This window comes from Pygocentrus nattereri, chromosome 9 (genome assembly GCF_015220715.1).
Source record: "Pygocentrus nattereri isolate fPygNat1 chromosome 9, fPygNat1.pri, whole genome shotgun sequence".
NCBI lineage: Eukaryota > Metazoa > Chordata > Actinopteri > Characiformes > Serrasalmidae > Pygocentrus > Pygocentrus nattereri.
Window position 1 is genome coordinate 9,594,891 of NC_051219.1, and position 21,641 is coordinate 9,616,531.

The 21,641-nt window shown below is 40.4% G+C and overlaps 3 protein-coding genes across 3 annotated transcripts in view; all 3 read left to right on the plus strand.

Annotated features, from left to right (window-relative positions):
- The window catches only part of LOC108414369 (tripartite motif-containing protein 35-like), a 57,960-nt gene extending 40,713 nt beyond the window's left edge, over positions 1–17,247 (plus strand). Inside the window, exon 8 of the transcript XR_005130739.1 lies at positions 17,161–17,247. The gene's annotated coding sequence lies outside the window, so the exon portion shown is untranslated. The remainder of the gene's footprint in view (positions 1–17,160) is intronic.
- On the plus strand, positions 1,854–4,212 carry LOC108414372 (urokinase plasminogen activator surface receptor-like). Its single transcript, XM_017687219.2, has 5 exons — positions 1,854–2,100; positions 2,366–2,476; positions 2,553–2,696; positions 2,980–3,090; positions 3,864–4,212. The coding sequence occupies exons 1-5, from the start codon at positions 2,052–2,054 to the stop codon at positions 4,064–4,066; spliced, it is 618 nt and encodes a 205-aa protein (XP_017542708.1). The 5' UTR covers positions 1,854–2,051; the 3' UTR covers positions 4,067–4,212.
- A 2,344-nt stretch (positions 17,248–19,591) lies between the features above and the next one.
- On the plus strand, positions 19,592–20,510 carry LOC108414543 (serine/threonine-protein kinase pim-3-like). The gene is made up of 4 exons (XM_037541252.1): positions 19,592–19,629; positions 19,774–19,868; positions 19,999–20,025; positions 20,129–20,510. The coding sequence occupies exons 2-4, from the start codon at positions 19,809–19,811 to the stop codon at positions 20,414–20,416; spliced, it is 375 nt and encodes a 124-aa protein (XP_037397149.1). The 5' UTR covers positions 19,592–19,629; positions 19,774–19,808; the 3' UTR covers positions 20,417–20,510.
- Positions 20,511–21,641: the final 1,131 nt, after the last annotated feature.

A 21,641-nucleotide genomic window follows, 5' to 3' on the forward strand; every position in this document is an offset into this window, starting at 1 on the left:
TTTGGTTTTATTTTAAATAAACTAGTCCAATTTCATTCACTGGCAGCATTAGAATTTTTGGGAGTGCAAACATAGATCGATCAAAACAAACAAAATATATTGTGAATGTTAACAATCGGACCAACAAACACAACAAAGATAAGAGTGATTTAGACTATATCAGTGACAACATTACACTGGATTAACTCTTTAAATTAAAACTTGGGCCGATAGGCTCAAAGATTTATTACACACTTCTATAGCCTAACAACAGCTTGACCAGTTTGCACTGGAATCATTGTGGTTATGGAATAAAAAGCTGTAATATGTCATATGCCTGGCATTTTCGGGACTTAATGTGAGTGCGCTACCCAAATTATAATCCAGATGTGAAGTTTTATTGTTGTTGTTCATTTAGCAGCGTTTCACACAAATCCTTCCAAATGTTCATGTCAGCCGAGGATGTTGGTAATAAAGCACTGACCAATAGAACGGGAAGCTCTGGAGCAGCAGCGGCCACACATTAGCCTAAGGTCACCATGCTCAATGGCAAGCGTGGGCTAGAGGAGTACAAAGCCCCCAGCATTGTGCTGTATAGCAGTGGGACTGCATTCTTTGCCATGGTCGACAGCAATTCCAGCATAACGTGTTTTGTCTGGTGTAATAATCAACTGAAATAAACACTTTGAATGAAACAAAGCAAAACAATAATAAACAAAATCAACATTTTTATTAATCACACATAAAACCTTTGCCCTTTTCTACTTTCTGTAAACTGTACAGCATTTAATTTACATGTACAGTTACTGAAAGAAAAAGCAATACAGTATAAATCAAATTCCATCCTTTTTGCAAGCCGCTTCACCATCAGTGTCGTGGGGGTGGGGGGTGCTGGAGCCTATCCCAGCAGTCATCGGGCGGAAGGCAGGATCACAGAGCAGAAAGACAGACACAGACAGTCCCTCACACACTCACATTTAGCATGTCCAATCGGCCTGACTTCATGTCTTTGGACTGTGGGAGAAAAACGGAGAACCTGAAGGAAACCCACGGGGAGAACATCCAAACCAAATCCACACAGAGAGGACCCCGGTCACCCAGCTGGGGAATTGAACCCAGTCCCTCCTCACTGTGAGGCGACAGCGCTACCCAACACACCACCGTGCTGTAAATCAAACTCCATTTAAATTATTTTTGCATGATGTTTATTTGTAGCAGTGGAGGGTTTAGGCTTGATAAGAAGTCAGTACGTTCCTGCAGGAGCACATGTTCAGTGTTCACACACCATATACTCCAATGCATCCAGCGCACCAGCGCACTATAAAGAAGTCCTTTAAGTTGACCAAATGACATTTTACCAAATGATCATTAATTCAACAGGAATTTTGTTTGATATGCATATGAATGTTTAAAAAATGTGGCTCCAGGAAATCTGGAATGCTGCCCTGGTCTTTTGTAAAAAGTGGAGAGAACAGAAATTCACTTAGTATTTCAAGGCGTCATGTAATGAGGTGAAATGAAAGTAACTTATTAGGCACCGAAAAGTTCCCTGTCTGTACCTCCCCCAGTCTGAATCACAGTCTTCTACATCTCAAAGGTGAAATGGCTGTTATGTAAGAAGAGTAAACATTAACAAAACCGAACAGTGTTGGCACATTATCATCTTTCTTCGGTAAACATGTAATGTTGCTTCAATCTGTTGTCAAGTGTGAGACACTTCACTTTATTTTTCACAAAACAGTTACAAATACATTCCCTGAAACATTTAGCACAAACAGAGGGGCGTGCGTGTGCAATACCTGACAACATAAACGCAAACACAAGGCTGTGAGTACACAGCAAACAGTACGGAAGGGGATAACGACACAGACGAGGACACAAATAGCTGGAAAAGGGGGGTCACATGAGTGGGCAGAGCCAGGATTGGAAAACTTTGACACATTTGAACAGTTTTAAAGGATAAACCACAGCTTTAGGAGGTAGAAGACCCCCTTTGATTTGACTTTTATTTGATCCAGTACTGATTTTAGCACATTTTCACAAAATTGTCACATTTTTCATCTCCACCAACAATGAAGCTGGGAGTAACACTGGCGCTCATCTGTGCGCTTTTCTCTAAAGGTATGGAACATGACAGTACAGACAGTGCAGTATGGGAATTTTTAGATCTGCAATTTAGGTTTTTATTACAACAGTTACAACTTACACTGTTAAAAGTTAAAGTTTAGGGATATGAGAGAAAGTTTGATTACCCCTTGCTGAAGTGTTGATAAATATATTTTGAGGCACTAACCTAACAGTGAGTAGGAGTTTGTACTGGGCATTCACCAACGTTTCTTCATGTAACTGGAACTGTTTTTCACGCTGGATTCTCGCTGTCCTCTAGCGCCAGCACTGAGGTGTTATCAGTGCATGCCACAGCTGTTTGGAGACTGCACAGACACCCAGACTTACTGTCCACATCAGTGTGACAGCAAAACCATCGTCTTGAACTTTGGTAAGAAAGACGTCAACACAACAGAAGGAGACTCGGTCAGAAATTTCTTCACTTAACCGTGTGCTGTGTTCACTAGGGGATCAAAAACATGAGATACATTCAAAGACATGTGCGATAGCAGAGCAGTGTGTCACTGGGAGCCTAAACTTGGGACATATGAAAATGACCTTCAACACAAAATGCTGCAGCACTGATCTCTGCAACAGCCAGAAAGTGACAGGTAAAAGCTTTGAATACTGAATGAGGGATGTGGCCATGCCGTAGACTGGGGTTCAACCCCCCACCAGGGCAAGTACCCTACACTATACCAATAAGGGTCCTTGGGCAAGACTCCTAACACCACCTTGGCCTACCTATGTGAAATTATCAAATTGTAAGTCGCTCTGGATAAGAGCGTCAGCCAAATGCCAGAAATGGAAAATGGAATGAAATGGCCATAAGGTGCCCTGAACTGCAGAACATATCCTGTTTAACCTCTTCTCTTTGCTTGTTTACCTGTCAAGCTTTGCCACAAGGGTCTCCAAATGGGAAGATATGTTATGCCTGTAGTAAGGATGGATGCTCAGAGACCGTGAGGTGTGAGGGAGATGAAGATCGCTGCATCAGTACCACAGGTGATCTATAACTTTAGACTGTTCTTTTACACACATTTTAAACCTTGTTCATGCACATCAAGAGGAAAACAAACTTTCAGTCCTGAAGAACTGCTTGAGGCATTTTATTATATGTGTAGCAATGTACTACTACAGTGACTATAAGCGCCTGACTGTTCTGGGGTGCAGGCAGTTGTGTGCAGAAGCCTCAGGAATCTGAGTGAATGATCTGAAGCTAAATACCAGCATAAATCTGTTGAAAAACACTAAATATAAGTGAACAAAGATTGAAATGCATTGTGACATGGTGAATTCATGTCTGTCAGTGTTTGGTTTAAAAATTCCAAACGTCTCCTTGGAAAAGACGAGTGTTTACAGTCACCATCCAATTCTCACAGTTATTACTTAATTGTATGATATCAAAGATTTGAGCTTCTCACAATCATTTTTAGTGTGGCTGCAATTTCTTTGCTCAGTTATTAGCTTTTTTGTGGTTTTAAAGGGAAAACACACTAACTGGAATAAATAATTTCAATGTAAATAATTTAAACATAAACAATTTCAATGTAATTCTTGGGTGGCTAATACTTTTGCAGCATACTGCACAGTATAAGTGCTTTTACGATCTTTAACGAATTTAACAAATTGAGGATTGTAATAATTTTGGATTATTCATGTAAAAATGAAAGCACAATGCACTGAACAAAAATACTATTTTTTATTATTTTGACTTTTATTCATTTAAATGTTTATATTGGGCTAACTTCTGCTTCTCTCTCTCTCGACATGCAAAGTTAACTCTGGTGGTGTTAAAATGACGATGAGAGGATGTGTGAGCAGAAGTCTCTGTGTTGGGGATACAACGAACATAGAGGAAGCTGGAATCACTGGAGATGTGAGATGTTGTGAGGGCAACCTGTGTAACAGGGCTGCTGGTGTAAAGCTGAGTCTCCTCATTATGCTGGTCTCTCTGCTGTCCTCCATACTCTTCTTCTGAACGTTGTTGTGCTCAGGAGCAAATTTATTTTTTAATTTTTCTAGACCAGCAGAGTTATGTATTCCAACGTGACCAACTGCACACTCTGAATGTTTATAATGATTTTTCTGTAACTGAAATTAGTTGAATAAACAGTTTGAAGACTATTAGTGGTCCAGGCTATTTTTATACAGACATACCCCTGACACCCACCCATTATTATTATTACAAAGTGCTACATATATTAAAAACAAAACAAAAGAGGAAACAAAAGAAACTGAAATAACGAGAACACAGTCAAACAAAATCCTAAATCCAGAATTTAAAAAAATTTGAAGGAGTTCCTTGTTATACTCTGCTCCAGTAACTCTGCCCTCCTTAAACCCTGCTGTGCTCCCTAAACCAACTCCATGGGTATCCTCTGTCCAAAAACAAAGAGAGCCAGATTGAACCTGGTCAATGTTTGCACAGCAGAACGGCAAGCCAGCAGGACCGAACATGACTCAAAGTTGTGACCCTGGTCACTGTGGAACTCCCCTGCCATGCCAAACTGGCAGAAGAACTCCTCTACCAGCCATTCTATTTTGCTCACCCCTAAGTGCCCCATGCTAGCTGCCCCAAGTACCCACTCAGCACAGTTTTAGGCAAACTTACCAGGCACTGGTTTTTCCCACTCAAAGAAGAGTAGCCCTTCACGTAAACTGAGGCTGTCTCCACCCACTTGAAGCTACCTAACCCCCATTTGCTCCCCGAACGCCATGGATAGGGCTGCCCACCACTCTGGGCAAGTGTGCTCACTGCCCCCTAGTCTGTGTGTGTATTTATTAGTGTGTATGTGGTGTTTCACTTCACAGATGGGTTAAATGCGGAGGTGGGATTTCCCTGTTTGTGGGATTAAAAAAGTATCACTTAACTTATCCAGAGCCATCTTTGATGATTGCTCTTATTGGCGGAGGCCCATCAGCCCAGCGGATTGAAGGGCTCATCTGTTTGGCAAGCCGCATGTGCTGCCTCAGCTTGTCCATTGTCTAACACCAATTCCTCCAAGATGTCTAAACAGATGAATAAAATTAAATGAGAACTATATCTGAGCTGCATTTGGTCATCAGTTAGCATTTCACTACAGTTGAATTCCTCTAAGACGTCAGCCGATGGTTGGAATATGATGTCTTTTTCCTGACGTGACGCTTTTCTGTGTGACGCCCTTACAGTGGTTGTTCACCATTGTAACGGGTTTTCATGTACAGGCATGATGTAATGCCTTGAAAAACATCAGGTTTACTTTAAAATTCAACAAATTGACTTTCACATTTAGTTTCATGTCAGCCCCATCATAGGGCTTTCCCGCTTCTGCCCTTGTCTCCAGTCTTGCTGCAATAACATCATCCTTGGCCTCTTTTGTCCCGGCATTAGCCTCCTGTCTTACCACACCATTGATCTTCCCCCTGGAGCATCACAGTGTAATCATGATCTTTCACCAGGCTCTGCCTCTTTCACTGATTGCTGGGAAGGTTCCTGAAATGCTGTCTCTCCCCCGACCGCTAAGCGGCGCTATCCCACTTCTGGCACCAATGTGACATTGGCAGAAAGTAAGACACAGGAGTAGCCATGTGAGTAAGTCATCTATTTTAAACACACTAGCAGAAAGGCTTATAACAACACACAAATTCATGAGGGAGGTCACCACCAGCGACAGGCTTCACTCTGATGTGCACCTGCACATAATTTAAACTATAAATATAGCAAGCCAAGGTAAAGTTAATTTAGGAACTTTCCTTGCTAGCTAATACTTGTGTTGTGTCATAATTTTACTCCTTTACTCATGATTTTTATAACCAACATATCATTGCACTGCAAGTAACAGCTGCTTGAAAAAAGAATCTGATTTCTGATTTAGAGGTAGCTTTCCTGCAGGAATTTTAGTGTGACTGAGGTGTTGTGGCAGTAAGCACAGGTTCACTGCTTAGCAGCTTCATGAAATGTTTTCTGTGATGATACTGATGCCTATTTATGATCATAATCTTTTATCTTCATTAAGCAGGCTAAATTACACACATTACATGCTTTTTAATGATTTCATGAAATTTTTTTATGTTTAACATTTCTGCTTCTCTCAGTGTTGAGTCTAAATGATTTCATGAGTTTAAGGGATTTGGTACATTATATGTTTAAATTGTAATACAAATAAGAGGCCAAGTAAAAGAAACTGTTAATGGTGTGAAATGAAGTCAGACATCTAGGGATGCATTAGTACTGATACTAGAATCAGGTATCAGGCAGATAATGTGCTCATTTTCTCATTCTCATAAAAATGCAGATACCAATATTCTGATACCCGCTGATACTGTGTGACATAAGCTGAGTGTGCGCTGCTGCACTCAGTAGTAAACCACTCAAGGCAGTGAAGGAGGTTTCACTCACATAGAGAAGAGTTACTGACTCTGTGGCAGTCAGATGCAAAGCTGTTGGTCACTTTTCTTGTCAACATTCTGCCTTGGTACATTCTCACCAAACCTACTGGTGTGATTTTAGACACACAAACACAACAACTTCCCCAATATGGGTAGAGACACAGAGGCTAGAAAAAGGGAGGCAACAATGTCAACATCTATGCTGACTTTACTGAACACAATGGCGAGGTATAAATATTAAGAGTGTTTTTTTGGTAAAAAGGCTGGACAGAACTTGAAGTTCTATCTGTGTACATCACTGCCTGCTTTTAGTTTAAGTGCACAGTGATAGCAGCACTGCTTAGTTTCTATATACTCAGTCCTCTGACTGCTGTGTGTTGTTTTAAATGAAATAGCTTTAGTTTAATAAAAAAATACTCTTTAGAACTGAACTGAACATCAACATTTAGTCCAGGATTAAAGTTGATCTGAGTTCTGGAATCTACCTCTAAAGCTGTTTCACTCACAGTAAAGAAAACAGTCTGTAGAGGTGAAACATTTACAGAAACGAGAGAAAAACATGATGTTTCATTGTGTTCTCTCTCCTCAGCCCCTGTTACTCTGGACCCCAACACTGCACATCCAGTCCTCCACCTGTCTGATGATCTCACTGCTGTAGAAAACAGAAAGCAGAGTTCATCACTTCCTGATAATCCAGAGAGATTTGATGAGTATGAGTCTGTTCTGGGTTCTGAGGGTTTTAACTCAGGGATTCACTGCTGGGACGTCCAGGTTAGCGACAGTGATAACTGGGCAGTGGGTGTGACCACAGAGCCTGGAACAAGAAAAGGAGACTCTTTCTCGGGTTCAGTGTGGAGGCTGGGCTACAATAAAAGCAATAATACAATCTTGATTTGCTGTCCAGGACAGTCAGTTCACTCCTTCACACCTACACTGTAAAAAATGTCCGTGAAAATTACAGTGAAAAACTGTGTACGTTTAACCCAGAGACTGTAAAAAAGATGGACGCTGTGTCGCCGTTCCCATTCATTCAATGAAAATGGAGCCAAAATCTTCCGCCAAGTCTGTGGTTTAACCCCCCCCCCCCCCCTCCCCCCCAAAAAAAGAAGAAGACGACGAAGCGGGACTTTTCTGCGTCCAGCTAAATCAGACATCGCTGCTGAGAGAGAGAAGCAGCGAGTTCTTCGTCAGGGCGGTGGATATTTGCTTTGAAGGTGAAGTTTTTCAAAGTTGAAGCAAACTGTCAGCACGTCCGTATGCCTGTCTTTTGTTTTGCTAATGGTATTAATTTTGTTATTGATGATGAAATGTAAAAACGTTAAGTAAGGTGGTGTGTACACTGTACAGACTTCGTTTTTTTTCTCATTAGCTTGCAAACTATGCCCGTGCAAACTAGCCTGGCAAACCCCATGCTGTGTTGCACTGTCGTTCGTCTGGTGTTAAACGGGCAAGTTGCAAACTGTGATGCTGCAAAGTTTAATTCCCACAGAGCTTCAAAGCGATAGCTAGGCTAGTCAGGCATACCTTGTCATTATTCAAATCGGTAGCAGATAGAATTCCTCTTTACCGTTTTTCTGTTGAGGTAATGTTGTCATTTGTTTTATATTGGGCTGCTTTCAGGGTAAAAAACGTGTCCTAGGCTATGTGTGAAATTCGTTTTGCCTGAGTAGTGTTTGCACACGCTCTCACTAAGTCCATATGCATGCACAACTGTTGAGTAAAGCCAGGCATTTACTTTGTACAGACTTAATTCGCGATTAAAACTTGTATATTGTATTAGTGTGTATTTCAGTGATCCTATTGTTTTGCATAATTAATGTTGAAGCCCAGTGGGTACTAAAGAAAAATCTTTACGGTACTTCGACTAGCTAGAAATGTGGCAGTGTAATTTCTGTGGAAAGTCATTGAAAACACTGAGGGGTTATGTTCTTCATTGCAAACTTCATAGAAATGAGCCACATTGTTTGTTTAAGTGCTATGGCTCTGGTTGCACCAAGACATTTTTCAGGTATGGTGCATTTAAAACACACTTCTACCGCAAACACAACGTGCCGGAATCTGATGTTAATGTTGCCGCTGTTGCCGCTGGTGCTTACAGGTGCCCAGTTGCCTTGTGCATCAATCACAGCCAAACAATCAAGGATCTTTTGGGTCATCTGAAGAAACATATTGAGGAAGGACATGAAGTATGCTGTCCGGTGAGTGGATGTTCAAGTATTTTCAAAATCAAATCATCATTTACATCTCACATTTCAAGAAAACACAGAGATATTACAGACAGCAGCATTAATGACCTGTACAGAGACTTACCGAGACAGTCATCAGTTGTAGCTACGCCTACTGCTGACTCTGAAGTTACAGAGAATGAAGATGTGACTGAGACTGGTAGAGAGGATGAGGATATGGATACATCAGGAGATTTTAGTGATCTGTATTTGAGAAATGTGAGTTTGTTTTATTTGAAATTGCAGGGAAAGTTTCTGCTTCCTGCTTCAACCATTCAAAGTATTGTTGAGGAGATGGTTAACATTCACGAGTTAGGCCAGGCATATACTTTGAGCAGACTTCGTTCTTTACTACAAAATGACACATCACTCTCCAATGATGACATAACTAAAGTTTGTGATTCTGTGAAAGAGTCTGATCTCTTTACTGAGTGCCACACAGGACCAATGAGGACTGTATATTCAAGAACTGAGACTTTCAAAAAAATGTTCCATTATGTGGAGCCAAAGAAATTACTCTTAGGAAGAGATGAAAATGGAAAAGACCGATTTGCTTATTATGTTCCCATCAAAGACACTCTGAGACATTTGCTAGAATCTAAGCTTTGGCTAGATCAGAGTGCACATGTGACAGAACAGTCAACAGAGACGGGGGTTCTGAGTGACATTAGTGATGGTAGCTTATTTAAACAGAGCGAGTTTTTCAAGAACAATCCATCCAGTTTAAAACTTATGCTCTATCAGGATGCATTTGAAGTTGCCAATCCCCTTGGTTCTGCAAAGGCAAAACATAAAGTGCTTGCTGTTTATGTGTCCGTTGCCAATTTACCACCACATGTGAGGTCTGACACTGACCATATGTCACTTGTGCTACTGTGCCGAGAGAATGACTTCAAAACATTTGGGCATTCAAAGGTTTTCAGTGATTTGGTGATTGACCTGAAAGAGTTGGAGGAGACTGGAATCTTGTCCACAAACGGAACTGTACGTGGAACATTATATTGTATTGCTGGTGACAATTTGGGGTCCCATTGTATTGGTGGTTTGTCAGAAAATTTCAGTTCGTCCCAGTACTTTTGTCGGTATTGCTTGGTAACCCGGAAAGATTTTCAGAGTGACGATCCGAATGTATGTGGACCAGTGCGCACAATTGACAAGTACAATTCCGCTCTTGAGCGCCTTCAAAATGAAGATGCTCCTGAAGGAGTAAAGTTTGATTCAGTCTTCAATTCTTTACACCACTTCCATGTTTGTCAGCCAGGACTGCCTCCATGTCTGGGACATGACATCTTTGAAGGCATTTTGGCATATGACATAGCGCTTTATCTGAAATATTTCATAAAGCAAAAGAAATGGTTCTCTTATTCTACTCTCAATCGACGCATTTGTCAGTTTAAATACTGTTCGTCTGATGCTTCTACAAAGCCATGCAGAGTAAAACCTCTTGCAAAAAAGCTGTCAGGACAGGCGATACAGAACTGGAATTTTCTCAGGCTGTTGCCTCTTCTAATCGGTGACAGAGTGAAAGACACAGCTGATGATGTTTGGCAGTTGACTCTGCAGCTGAAGGATATTGTGGACATGGTCTGTGCTCAGAAAATATCTGTCTCACAGGTTGCATTTCTTGACATTCTCATTCAAGAGTATCTGGAGTCAAGAAAATCTCTCTTTCCAAGCACACCACTGAAACCAAAGCATCATTATTTACGTCATTATCCAGCACTTATTCTGAAATTTGGGCCCTTGATTAGACTTTGGACGATGAGATTTGAGAGTAAGCATAGTTATTTTAAGACATGTGCAAGGAATCTGAAGAATTTCAAAAACCTCTGCTTGACTCTCTCTCAAAGACATCAAATGCTGCAGGCTTATCTTATAGCGGACTCCCTCGGCCAGGCTATTCTGTATGTTAAAGACAGTTCTCCATTCTATTTAGCACTTTACAGTGGAGAAATCCAGGATGCTGTCAGGGAGTTTGGCTTTACTGAGACAGACACAAAGGTTGCAGTTGAGATGTCCCACAAGGGTACATTGTACAAAAAAGGACAGTTCCTTGTGATCGGAAACGATTCTGTGAACTTTGTTGAAATTGGGCTCATTTTGTTAAGAAATCACACAATTTATTTTGTAGTGTCAAAATACAGGACAGTCTTCCTACCTCATTTCCACATGTACTCAGTAAAGAAAGAAAATGAAGAGATATGCTGTCTTAACATTTACGACTTAGCTGATTTCTATCCATTACCTTCTTACTGGAAACATGGATACCAATTTGTTCCATTGAAACATGGTGTGTTGGCACAATAGGCCTAATTGAAACTTGAACTATTTACTAAAACTGAAACAAAACTTTTTTCTTCCATTAGAAATGGACGACCGAGATGACATCAAAAGTTCCATTTCAACTGTTCTACCAGACCTCCCTGAATCCATTCTGAATATTGTGGAGGAGACACTGCAGTCTCTGGGAGTGGGGACCATTGACGATTTCCAATTCGTCCAAGAGGCTGATCTCCTGTGTGTTTTACGGCCAATACAAGCAAGAAAACTTGTAGCTTCTTGGAAGCAAACCTGTAAGTACAACTCAGTTGAAAGCACTTTACATAACCAAAGATGTCAGCGTGGTTGTTTGATATAGTTTATCATGTGTATGTAGTTAATAGCCAATTGCACATGTCAGATGCTTTCCTTTTACACCACAACAGAGCTATCAGATACAAGTTGAAATCTGTTGGCACACATTTTACTTGGTCATGCATTATAATTTTTTTTAAACGTTATATTCTAAACTGAATACAATTCTATGCAGAATATATTTTGCCTTAAGGCCTTCGCACACCATTGCTATTGAATAACAAATGAAAATGAAGCAATCCATCGTTTTTGTTGTACAGCTCAGGGCCCTGGAACCCAAAGCCAGCCAGATGTTAACTCTTCAACTTCATCATCCCTTCTCACCTCTTCTACCTCCTCTCGCTCCTCCCTGTCACCTTGTCCATCACCCAGAAACCTGCTTAATGCCGATTGGGTTGACCACTTTGAAATTCCTACTGAAAGATTTCCTGAGGCTCTGATGCAATGTCTGGAGAGAGGCAAGAGGCCCATCCCGAGTTTAAGACGAGAAATGATCAGAATTGTTGCAGCAGAGATGATGAAGGCGTGTCCGTCTCCTACAAAGCATGCTTCTACAGAAATCGCCAAAAAGTTAGTTGGCAAGTATCCTCAGTCATTGAAGGATGTCATCGAAGGGGACGTTGTGGGGACCGGATACCACAGCCTTGTTAAACAGCTTCAAGCCCGTATAGACAACAAAAAGCGGCATGCAACCCCAAGAATACATAAACGCAAATCGTTGTCAAACTCTGACACAGATGAGGTCCCAGCAGTAATGAAAGCGTCAGTCCAGGATACGTATGGCTGTGTTAAGTGGGACATGAAGTTCATGCCAGTCACAGAAACCCTGGAAAGCCAAAATGAAAAGAAAGCAAAAATGAGGTTTCTGTGGGAACAAGCCACTTTCAACCCAGACGAGGTGAAGGAATTGATGGAATCCACGTACTATTCACAGCGTAAGGCAATTAACAATGGAACAGCTCTTCAAACACTAAGAGAAGAATGGCCTTTTTTGTTTCACGAAATTGGGATTTCTGCCCACTACCAGGAGCTAACAGGACTGCCACTGACGCAGACATTCCTGAAAAGTGTGGGAAAAAAGGGAAAACAGCTCCTAAACTTCATGGCAACTGTTTGTGCAAACAAGACCAGGCGTATCTTTGAGACATTGACCAAGCTAAGGTTCCAGAGAGGGCAGTTGGAGGGCTGCTCGGATGACGTGAAGGATATGCTGCTTTTGCTGCTTTCCTACTTTAATGAAGACGAGGCAACCATGTTCCACTACACTGAAGAAACCAACCAGGCAGCCGACGTTCAGGTGGACTGCTTGCCGGTGACGCCATGCATCATTGTGTGTGGTAAGTGTTTTTTGTTTGTTTTCCCCCCTTTTCAGAATAATTTTACACATATGTAATATAAAAAAGGAGAGAATCTGCACACTTCAGGTATTCCTTGTGCAAAATAGCTTTACTTGAGTAAAACTAAATCCTGCACCTTTTCAACAGATGAGCGGTGATCCTTCACTACTAACAAACCTGTAATACCTGATATTTAAATCTTTACAGGAGCCTCCTGCTACAGTGCCAATAGATTCATGCTGAGCATTGACGGCAAAATTGTTAATGACAACATCGCCCAATTCATCGCTGCCATCAACGTAATGTTCGGCAGCTACTACTGCCTGAACATCCACTATCCAGTACAGTTGAGATCAACGCTGGAGTTCCTTCAGAGGTATGTGTGTGTTGGGGGGTACATTGTGCAAATGTAACAAGCAATGGGTAGAAATTGGAGGTAATAACCAAAATACGCCCAAAAAAAAACACTTCACCCACTGAATTTTCTCAGGTAGTGCTACTCATCCAAGATGGCACATCAATGTGTGCTGTGGAAAGAAGGTTTGCTCTGCCCCCCAGCAGTGTCCAGAGCATGGAGGACATGCCAGGACATGCCAGTACATCAGTGCACATGGAGGAGGCCATAGAACGGGTTACAACCCAGCAGCGGGATCGCCATCCCCTTTCTTGTGCCAGGTGGCAGAGGAAAATCACTACAAAATGAGATTTGCAGTCCACTAATGTGAATGTTGATGGTCAAATGATCAGAAACTGACTTTATGAGGAGTGCATGAAGGCCTGGTATCCACACCTGGGGCCTGTGTTTACCCTCCTCATGAAGTCTGTTTCGGATCATTTGAACCCTCACATCAGTGGCCTGCAAAGCTCATTTTTGCAGGGCTCTGGCAGTGCTCTTTCGGTGCCACCTTGTTCAAGGAAGGAGATGGTGATCTCACTACTGTCCTATGGCCTCCTCCACGTCGCCTGATGTACTGGCATATCTCCTGGCATCGCCTCCATGCTCTGGACACTATGCTGGGGGACACGGCAAACCTTCTTTCCACAGCGCACATTGATGTGCCATCCTGGATGAGTAGCACTAGATGATCAAATTCAGTGGGTGATAAACACCGCCTCATTGTACCTCCAGGGTTGGGACACTGACAAAATTTACTTGTGACCAAAAAATCAGCCAGAAAGGATGAAAAAAAGAAAGAAGCTGTGGCCATCACCTGCAGAATAACACTGTTTTTGGAGCTTGTTTTGGTTATTTCCTTTAATTTCTACCCATTGCTTGCTAAATGTGCACAACAGTAGGCACTATGGATTCACAACGAGTGTTTCTTGGACAGGCTTGTATCACAGAAGTATGCCATTGCATTGTTTTGGTGTTCTCTTTATTTAATGGCTTGTTCAGCATCATTTCTGCACAATGCACTTTGCCCTTTAAAGTGCACCATTTTAAATATTTAAATTTTTTGCCCCTTTTCTGAATTGTCTGCAATAAAGTAGAGTGGTCCTCACCTTTTTATGTTTGCAACTGTCTCCATTATTTGGCTAAGCCAAGCAGCAAACATCAACAAAATTGGTGAATACCACTCTACTTTGTTAAAGACAATTCAGAAAATGAGCTAAATGTTTGAAATAGTGCACTTGTCCTGTTCATTACAGCATTGCCATTCAGTGCTTTGCCCAGGTCTTGGTTAAGCACTTTGTTATACGGCTTCTTGAATGTTGTGCTTTAGATAATAGTTGCGGTACCCTAAGATGTTGGACATCACACAGCTCCTGCCGCACAAAGTGATACAGCTGGAGTGGATGCTCTTAATGCTCCCTGTGTAGAATGTGATCATGATGGGTGGTGGGGCACTGGCTTGCTTCTGTTTGCGCAGGAAGTAGAGGCACTGCTAGGTTTTCTTGTTCTGTGTAAAATACCTACCTTTTTCTCTGTTATTCATGATGTCGGTACTCAGGACACCATGTGTATTTGGGTGCTTCAAAAACGACTAAGTTTTTTTTTTGGTTTGTTTACATAGGTGTTTCTTCAACATCAATCCAGAGAGGGGTACAAAGGTTGAGATGAAAAAAACCAAGAAGCAACTGACGGTAAACCCTAGGGTCCTTACCCTCATCTCTGATCTAGCAGATCATGAGTGGAGAGAGACTAATTAACAGTCTGGATACCCACTCCAGCAATGCAATAGCTTCATAGGCACACACACACACACACACACACACCGCAACGACCCACACACTCTGCCCTGCACTTGCCCCACTTGCCCAAAACTTATTTTGTCCTTTTTTTGTTATTCTGTTTTTTCGTACATGTTCGGATTTTATTGCTGTTTATTGCTGTTAAGTCCTGCTTGAATAGCGACTGTACTTACTTTTGATTTAACAAAAATGGAAAAACAGGTCATTTAAGTTATATTATTAACCTTACTTTTCTTTTGTAAACTCAACAGATGTTGTATTTAACTTACTCTATGCACAGTTTGGAAATAACTTGTGTGCTAATCAAAATATTGTTCAAAATGTTACGTTTCAAAAGGGGTGTGCTCATTAATGTATATAATGAGGGCATTTTATATAATGTAGCGAGTCTTTGTTGGCTCCTGGATTTCGGTGATAATCTGACATCCACAGTAACTATTTGTTTTTTTTATTTTGAGATGTTGGGGTTGTTTGTTTATTCTATTTTTTCATCCTCAAAATTTGATACAGGTTCGGAGATGTTTGGAGATTTTATTGCTGTTGTTTTTAAGTCCTGCTTGAATAGCTGCCTACTGTGTTATACAGTGAACACTGATAATGACTACACCCCTTTTGAAAAGTAACATTTTGAACAATATTTCAATAAGTACACGTTATTTCCAAAATGTGCGTAGAGTAAGTTTAATACAACATCTGTTGAGCTTACAAAAGAAAAGTAAGGTTAATAGTATAGCATAAGTGACATAGTGTTCCATTTTTGTGCAATTATGGTGGTGCAAAAGTGAGTGTACTTACTTTTGATTTAACAAAAATGGAACAACAGGTCATTTAAAGTTGCACTGTGTAGGAAGGTGGCCAGAGAAGGTATCACAACTATGCTGCTCGTTGAAACAGTGCTGTCTACTGCCAAATTTAATCTTTTCATGAATATTTAATAAATAATGAACTAATATTCACTAGTATGACCAAAGTACAGTACGTTTTGCAGCTAAACTGTCTATTTCTGGATATTCAAAATAGTGGACAATGGAGAATATCCCCCTTTTCATGTATGAAAAGTGCAATTTGGTGGTGGTAAGTACTCTGAAAAAGGTAACGGTAAATGAACTACTAAAAATATTACACAGTGCACCTTTAAGTTATATTATTAACCTTACTTTTCTGTTGTAAGCTCAACAGATGTTGTATTAAACTTACTCTATGCACATTTTGGAAATAACATGTGCTAATCAAAATATTGTTCAAAATTTTACTTTTCAAAATGGGTGTGGTGTGCTCATTAATGTATATAATTAGGGCATTGTATATAATGTTTGTTTGCTGATTTTAGTGATCTCCGCAGTCACTTTGTTTGTTTGGAGACAATAAAAAAATGGTTTGAATAGCTGGCTTCTGTGTTTAATATTGGTAATAAGTGTAATGTTTTTGCCCGCCTTCTAGTAATATTGTGACATCCACAGGTGCTGGTAATTCATTGTAAAACTTATTTCAGATTTTAACAGGACTTGACCCTAAAATGAGGTAATAAATGATGTGAAATGGATGAGAATTCCCCTTAAAAGCAACAGTTATAAACTGTGAATTATACAGTCATACTGATGAGCCACATAATTGTGCTGTTGTTTTAGCAGGAATAAACCATAAAAAATGGTAATAATTTATGTGGAATTGATAGAAATTCACCTTAAATGCAAACGGTTTATACTGTGAATTAAACAGTAATAAAATAATTGTGCTGTTGTTTTAACAGAAATTGACCATAAAATAGGAAAGTAAATGCTGTGGAATGGATAGTATTTCACTTAAAAAGCAACAGGGTAACATTGTGAATTGTACAGCTATACCATGAGCCTATATACAATTTCACCGTTATTTTAACAGTAACTCCCCTTTATTGGAACTTTTTTAAACTGTTGTTTTTACAAGTGTTAATATACCTTACCGTAAAGCCATATACAAGATCACTGTATTTTTTACAGTGAAAAAATGGCAACCACAGCTGCCAGTTTTTCACCGTAAATTTGACAAGATTTTTTTTACAGTGTACAGAGAAGCCACAGAGGGTCAGAGTTCAGCTGGACTGGGACAGGGGGAAAGTGACCTTCACTGATCTTCTAACCAACACACACCTGCACACTATAACACACACTTTCACTCAGAGAGTTTTACCGCTTTTCTCTAATTGGTCTGTTCATCCTCTGAGGATCTTACCAGTGAAGACGTCAGTAACAGTGGAGCAGCACAGTTAAAGCTGAAGCTGCTTAGAATGATCATTTATAAGGTAGTGAGTGTCTGAATTATGATCATAAGAATATGTCACTGCATGTATATTTTAAATAATGTGTTTGTACCGCTCCATCCTGACATGTCTGAGTGAAATAAAATGCTGGTTTAAAGTGTCACAGAGTGGCTCCTGATATCATGACAGCATTAGAAACGTTCTCTGAGTGAGATTTCACTCGTTTTCAGTGTAGATTTTATTTCTCTATCATCCTGCATTTTTCTCCATCATTAGATCTTTAAAGCTCTGCTGTGGTTCAGAGATTCATAGTTTACTGTGTGAAATAAACTGCATGATATTATAAACTGAATGCATGTTGTGTGTTGAATATTATCCCACAGCATCATGTAAAGATCATCCAGCAGATCAAATGGAGGAGATCTGTCTAAAGCAGTGATCCAACACACAAACACAATGTAATAACACACCAACTCACCTGCTGTAATAGTCGTAGTGTTTCAACCCACCTAAGTCATGGTTTAATTAAATCAATTAAAATCATAATATAAAACTAAATTGACTGTTTTAATAATTTGATTGTATTTCAGGTCATTTTATATGTTTATATGTTTTATAACTGTTTAACCCATAAAATGCCAGGCTCATTATGTACTAAAGCTTAGTATTCAGTTACTACAGGTACATCAGTGCGACCTGGCTCAGCTATTGGCCGCTGTGTTTGTTATTAGGCACTGTGTAGCACACCTTTCACCCTACACTCCTAACATATCTCACTGTAAAAAGTGACTTGTCAGATCTTAAAAAATACTTAAAGTACTTAAAGTGGTAAAAAGTAAATTAACTTGTTTTATTCAACCTAAATAAATACTTTGAACGTATTATTCTTTCAAACAGTCATTTTTCTGAGTTGAATAAAACTAGATAAATTTCTTGTTTCCACATGAAGTAATTTTTTAAGTAGATCTGACAAGTCACTTTTTACAGCGCTCTTTGCAGTGGCTGATGACCTTCAGAGAGTCTGAGAGGCAGATAGCCTGTTACCTAGAGAAGCTACAGAGCTATTCACTACACTGTGTGGGTGAGTGGCACAGTAACGCTAATGCCCTGTCCTGGTTCCCCTTGTATTGAACAAGCATGCAAGTACTGTGAGCACTGAGAAGCGGAAGGTGTACAGATTGAGGTGGCACGCAGGGTGACCATACAAAGCTGTGCTGCACTATAAAAGGTGGTCAGCAAATGCTGGACCCAGTCTCCACACACAAATGTCTCCACACATAAAAGGGTTAATTGGCCAAGTTTGACACTCTTCACCTACAGTGTAGGATTGAGCCAGTGACTGGAAACAAGAGATGGCTGATAGTCAGGCCTAATGGGCTGCAGGCAGAATTTTTAAAAGCCACGCATGGCTCAGTGGGATCTGGTCACTTTGCCGCCTCCAAAAGAGCATCTACTCTGGACAGCTGAAGCAGGATGTAGAGGACTGTTGCAGAAGGAGCGACTTGTGCACTGCACGCCAAGGGCAGTCCTTGGCCCAGTTGCAACAGTTTCTAGTGGGCGAGCCCATGCAATTTTCTGGGAGAAATATGGCTAACTATTCAGAAGCTATTGAAATTAAACTTGTTTTAGGGCAACATGGCCAACCACTCAAAAGCTAATGTAACTTTTAATATTAATACATTTTAAAAAAAATAGCATTATAATTCAGCAGAGGTTAAACATAGCAATATAAGTGCTGCAGTATGTCATGTGGTTTTCACTTTCTTAAATACAACATTTTTACGGTCACTCATTAAAGAAATATTCAAATTATTTTATTAAAACCTGTCACTGGAGTTTGTTAGAAGTTAAAACGATCAATATAATAGATGTGTGTTGCCCTTGATTAAGTATAAGTTGTTTATGACCAACATAGTCAGGTTTCAGACACTATTTATTTATTTATTCCATAAAAAAACTCTCACTGAAGTTTGGCAGAAGTTAAAGTTATAATATGTATAATATGTCATGAGGCTTGCACTTAATATAACTATTTTTGGGGGTAATATGGTGACATTTAAAAGCTAATGACATTATTTAATAAAAAAAACCTGCCATTAGACTTCAACAGAAGTCCAAGCTGCACTTGAGTAAATACAATTTGTCTTGGAGCAAAATGACCAAATGCTCAAAAGCTTTTTAAATGATTTTACATCTATCACCACAGGCCACCAGAGGTTATATGGTCAAGTATTCCAAATCTAATGACGGTCTTTCTTCAAAAACTACCATGGAGCTGTGTGTGCTAATATAAAAAGTGTAGTGTGTCATGTGGGTTGCACTTGATTAAGTACAACTAGTTTTAGGGCAATATGGTTCAAAACTCTTATCACAGTTTGACACATGTTTATGTTGCCAACACAAGAGATGCTGGTTGCATTTGATTAAGTCCAACTTGTTTTTGACCAAAATTGTCAACTGTTCTGAATTTTTTTCAAATGAATTTGCGTAAGAGTTTAGCAGACGTTATATATAGGCCCGTCCACTAGCAATACAATTGCACATGGTAAGAGAGCTTTAATGATCTAAATGAAGATTCACTGAAAGTGGATTCCACTAAATCCTTCATAGCCAGTAGTGTTGATTTGTAAACCTCTGTAAAATTGTCTAAAGATGACTGTTGTTTATTTGTAATATAATTTTTTCACAGACACCTTGGCCTCGCAGTATGTGATTGGAGAAAGAATGGGCGAAGGAAGTTATGGGTCTGTGTTCAAGGGAACTCGCATCTCTGATGGCCTACAGGTTCTGTTCACTCCTCTTTCATTCATTTCATTTTAACAGTCGTCATTTCTCCTCCTCTCTTTTCACTGCTGGAAATCTCATTATCTTTTCTCTTTGTTTGTCGGTGGCCATCAAATTTGTATCGAAACAGCCAACTGATAGCCGATATCTCCAAAGTGTAAGTGCACCTACTTATAGTAAGACATGATGGTCCCAAACAGCCCGCAATGGTTTCTCCCAATGTTCTTAGCCTCACTATCAAACTGTCTACTTTCTTGCAGCCTGTTGAGTCCAAGGCCGTCCCTGTGGAAGTGGCACTGATGCAGATGGTGAACGAGCCACCTGTCTGCAACAGCATCATCAAGCTCATCGAGTGGTTTGATGAGCCAGACCAATACATCCTGGTCCTGGAGCGCCCTGACCCTTGTGTGGACTTGAAGAGCTTCCTTCACAACTTAAGAGGTTATGCCGATGAAGAGACGGCCCGAAATATAATGCTCCTGGCTGTGGAGGCAGCGAGCCAGTGCAGCTTGCGAGGTGTCCTTCATCGGGACACATGCCACAGATAATCTACTCAGTCACACGCCACAGATAATCTACTCAGTCAGACTCCACAGATAATCTACTCAGTCAGACTCCACAGATAATCTACTCAGTCACACACCACAGATAATCTACTCAGTCACACGCCACAGATAATCTACTCAGTCAGACTCCACAGATAATCTACTCAGTCACACTCCACAGATAATCTACTCAATCACACGCCACAGATAATCTACTCAGTCACACACCACACATAATCTACTCAGTCACACGCCACAGATAATCTACTCAGTCAGACTCCACAGATAATCTACTCAGTCACACACCACAGATAATCTACTCAGTCACACTCCACAGATAATCTACTCAGTCAGACTCCACAGATAATCTACTCAGTCAGACTCCACAGATAATCTACTCAGTCACACTCCACAGATAATCTACTCAGTCACACGCCACAGATAATCTACTCAGTCAGACTCCACAGATAATCTACTCAGTCAGACTCCACAGATAATCTACTCAGTCCCACTCCACAGATAATCTACTCAGTCACACGCCACAGATAATCTACTCAGTCACACACCACAGATAATCTACTCAGTCACACTCCACAGATAATCTACTCAATCACACGCCACAGATAATCTACTCAGTCACACTCCACAGATAATCTACTCAGTCACACGCCACAGATAATCTACTCAGTCAGACTCCACAGATAATCTACTCAGTCAGACTCCACAGATAATCTACTCAGTCCCACTCCACAGATAATCAACTCAGTCACACGCCACAGATAATCTACTCAGTCACACACCACAGATAATCTACTCAGTCACACTCAACAGATAATCTACTCAGTCACACTCAACAGATAATCTACTCAGTCACACTCCACAGATAATCTACTCAGTCACAACACAGATAATCTACTCAGTCACACTCAACAGATAATCTACTCAGTCACACTCAACAGATAATCTACTCAGTCACACTCAACAGATAATCTATTCAGTCACACTCCACAGATAATCTACTCAGTCACACTCCACAGATAATCTACTCAGTCACACAACACAGATAATCTCCTCAGTCACACTCCACAGATAATCTACTCAGTCACACTCCACAGATAATCTACTCAGTCACAACACAGATAATCTACTCAGTCACAACACAGACAATCTACTCGGTCACACGCCACAGATAATCTACTCAGTCACAACACAGACAATCTACTCGGTC

What these genes read in the sequence shown, in the direction of transcription:
- LOC108414372 (XM_017687219.2), top strand. Translation starts at nt 2,052, where the DNA reads ATGAAGCTGGGAGTAACACTGGCGCTCATCTGTGCGCTTTTCTCTAAA. An exon ending in CTGTGCGCTTTTCTCTAAAG is followed by an intron (nt 2,101 to 2,365) that starts GTATGGAACATG and finishes GCTGTCCTCTAG; the next exon opens with CGCCAGCACTGAGGTGTTAT. An exon ending in TCGCTGCATCAGTACCACAG is followed by an intron (nt 3,091 to 3,863) that starts GTGATCTATAAC and finishes CGACATGCAAAG; the next exon opens with TTAACTCTGGTGGTGTTAAA.
- LOC108414543 (XM_037541252.1), top strand. Translation starts at nt 19,809, where the DNA reads ATGGGCGAAGGAAGTTATGGGTCTGTGTTCAAGGGAACTCGCATCTCT. An exon ending in GCATCTCTGATGGCCTACAG is followed by an intron (nt 19,869 to 19,998) that starts GTTCTGTTCACT and finishes GTATCGAAACAG; the next exon opens with CCAACTGATAGCCGATATCT. An exon ending in ATAGCCGATATCTCCAAAGT is followed by an intron (nt 20,026 to 20,128) that starts GTAAGTGCACCT and finishes ACTTTCTTGCAG; the next exon opens with CCTGTTGAGTCCAAGGCCGT.